Below are 3,357 nucleotides of genomic sequence, written 5' to 3'. Positions count from 1 at the left end.
AGTGAGTGATCATTTGGCTTGACATATAGCTGTTGTTATACCACTTCACTCAATTATGTAAGTACCTTGTTTTCAATTCATGGAACAGCCGCTAATCAGTATGCAATCTATGTTTGTGCAATTATTTTTAGTATGGTGCATCCAGATAAAGGAAACATCCCAATATGTGGATTTAGTGAGTGAACCAAACATTCCTGAGGAACAAGATGGAACAGAGGAGGCTGCTTTATAGAGTGTCAAATGATTGGTGCATCTAGCCCAGTATTGTTGACACTGACTGGCAGGGTGGCTCTTCAGGGTTTCAGGCAGGATTTCTTTCAGCTATACCTGGAGATGCCAAGGATTGAACTTGGCATCTTCTGCATGCAAAGCATGTGCCCTACCACTTAGCCTCAGCCCCTCCCTGTGGGGCAGGATCAACATCCAGCTTGCAAATGTCACTTTAAAAAAAAATACCATTGGCCTAAAAAGTTACATTTATATATGATGCATTAATCTAATACATAGGCATTTTTGTAAATAGATATAACCAAAGTTTAGTGCTAGAACAAGAAGCCTTAGGCTTGTGTGCTTCCTGCACTTACACCCCATAAATATATGAGTAAGAAAGTGAAAACTTCTTTTAACTAAATAGCTATGGTTAGGCATTTGTAGAGTGCTTTCAAGTCTTTAAAGTGCTTCACATACATTATGAAGTTGTAATCCTTACAACACTGTAACTTAAGTCAATACTCCCCCTATTGCAGATGGGAGGGGGGACTGAAGGCTGAGGGAGAGGCTTACCTGAGGCCAACTAGTGAGTTCATGAGAAGCAAGATCAGAATATCTGAACTTAGAACTGTGGCTTGTAAGTGTGATAAGTCAACACACCATGAACAATCAAGCCCTTGTAAGTGGGGTGCTGGCTGCATCTCTTCCTTCAGCTCTCTCTGCTTCAATGGCAGCAGTGGCACCTGCCACTGCTGTCTTCATTCTCTTTCCATCCTTTCCACATCAGCTCCTAGTCAGGGCTAGTTGGGTAGATAGATTATGCCACTCTTTCCTAGAACTACAGCTGCAGCCAATAGACTTATTGCTCTCCCAAAAACAGGGATGGGGCAAATGTTTGACACAGATCACTGCCAAGAGCTGCACCCTCACCTTTCCCCTTCTAAGGCAAAGAAACTCTTGCCATTGAGGAGACAGGACTGCAGTGAGTGCTATGGAGAGATTCTTTAAATGCAAGTGTGCCTGGAGGTTATATTACAGCAGGGGTAGGCAGCCTCGTGCACTACAATAGTTTGGACAGAGAAGGATGCCATAGTTCAGGGGTGGGAAATGTGGCCCTCCGAAGTTGGACTGTAGTTCCCATCAGCTCTAACCAGCATAGCCAATGGTGAGGGATGATGAGAGCTACAGTCCAGCAGCATTTGGAGGGCAACACATTCATTCCCAGCTCCTGTTCTAGTGAATTTAGTTTTCCCTTCTAACCTTGAAGGAAGCTGTTGGGAGTTCCATCTCTGGATTGCATTAAACCTACCTGTTAGACCTTAAATTGGGGCTGCAATGTGGCCGACGAATTCTGATTAATTCAAGATTAGAACCCACACTAACATACACAAACGGACAAGATTAGATACAGGAATTATGCCTGTGAGAGCCGCAGGCTCTGTAAAAGGACAATTTGCAAAGACCTCTTCCTGTCACTGGATCAACAGTTGAGAACACAGTGACTTTTACATGCAGGCAAATGATAAACATCAAGCAATATTCTACCATCCATAGTTGTCTTTAACATGTTTTAATTCAGAATTTAGTTTCAGAAGTAGTTGTAGCTAGTGAACCATGTTTCACAAAAGTAAAATTATAAATATTCTCAAAGCTTGGCAACAAAGATCTAGGTGTTGTGAAGGTAACAGAGTCCCTTTCTAAGAATGAACAAACAAACCTTGAAAAGGGTATAATTCTAAACTGTTAAGTATCTATCAAACCAAGGGGTGCCCTATATATAGATGTAGAGTGACTCATGCTGCTGCTTTGTCTGCTTCCAATGTGATGTGGAAAATGGGACTCAGATCTCCCTATTTTACATTAGAAGCTTTAAAAAGCAACAAGTCACATGGTTCCTGCCTTCTGAGCAGGAGGAATTGTTAACCCATAGCTGGATGCCTCCAATGCCAACAAGGACAAGTCATTAAGTTTAAATATTTGAACTGGCCCTATAAATTTGACACACTAAAACCATTAATTGCTTTCATCTTGTTTTAAAATTCCCCTTAAAATCTGTTTTTAAAATTCCCCTTAAAACCTTTATTTCCAAAGCTGATTACATATTGGGGCCACAGAGGTTCCTAGAGAAAACATTCCAGTGATTAAAAGATATGGAATTGCAAAACGAGTTATCCTTAAAGGTTAGCTGAACAGTATCAAATGTTTTCCTTATACAGAAAATTACAGAAACACCCCCCTACTACACATGTTACATTTTCATTTTTGTTAATAGTTGGACAAGTGAAGACCTCATACACCAAACTACTCTAAAACGATTACAAGAACTGGAGAAATGCAAAGAATTTTAAGACTAAAAATAGGTTGCATTCCAAAGCATTTTATCAAAAGTATATAAAAAGTAGTCTAAAAAACTGAGAATTGTGTACAGTTATTGTGCTTGGAAACAAAACTAAAGACCTCCTTTCGGAAGGTTCAGGCAATACTGGAAAACCGTGAAGATCAAGGCAAACTTCCTTAGCCACCAAATTTAGTCTGGCAACATGAGGCCCTGTGTACTGTATCCAAAGGGGAGCGGAACATAGATCTTTTCTAGTTGCTGGCCAAAGACTGGTGAATAGGAGGCTGGAAGCAGCGGACATGTTCCACTGGTGTGCCTTCTCCATCACCAGATTTCAAATATTTGTCCAATATAGCGATGATCTCATCATTTAGGATCTGGAACTTTCGGATTCTCTCAACCATTTTCTTCAAAGGCTGCAAAACCAAAATTGTACAATTAGGAAGGCCACACCATACTTTTGCCATAGTAAATTTCTCTGACAGATGAAACTGAGAGAAATGTAGCCATTAATTTGGGTTGCTATGATGTTAGAATCAGACAGACAGACAAGATGGGAAATAGGCCCTGCCTCTGTCAACATACCACATTCTTTATGACCTCATCTTTGCCATCATGTTTCTGTACTTTCAATAAGTGGTAGCAGAAATCCAGCACATCAAATCGACGCTGCTGCCCCAGAAGAACAATAATCATACAGCCAGCCCAGTGCAGCCCATCTCCAAAACATTGTCTGTGAAATAAAATGTATAGGAAACATTGCGGTATGTGGTTGGACAAGTCAGCACAACACTTTGGACTTTGAAAAC

The 3,357-nt window shown here is 40.7% G+C and overlaps 1 protein-coding gene across 1 annotated transcript in view; it reads right to left on the bottom strand.

Annotated features, from left to right (window-relative positions):
• Window positions 1–1,764: 1,764 nt before the first annotated feature.
• Window positions 1,765–3,357, bottom strand: part of CYFIP1 (cytoplasmic FMR1 interacting protein 1) — a 66,791-nt gene continuing 65,198 nt past the window's right edge. The window contains exons 30-31 of the mRNA XM_084844324.1: window positions 3,134–3,281; window positions 1,765–2,964 (exon numbers count right to left, since the gene is read on the bottom strand). Coding sequence (XP_084700450.1) covers window positions 2,800–2,964; window positions 3,134–3,281 — 313 coding nt within the window. The 3' untranslated portion in view covers window positions 1,765–2,799. The remainder of the gene's footprint in view (window positions 2,965–3,133; window positions 3,282–3,357) is intronic.

The sequence above is a fragment of the Heloderma suspectum genome, chromosome 3 (assembly GCF_057233095.1).
Source record: "Heloderma suspectum isolate Gila_16-S chromosome 3, 16-S_ref, whole genome shotgun sequence".
Lineage (NCBI taxonomy): Eukaryota > Metazoa > Chordata > Lepidosauria > Squamata > Helodermatidae > Heloderma > Heloderma suspectum.
This window is presented reverse-complemented; position numbering and strand designations above follow the sequence as displayed.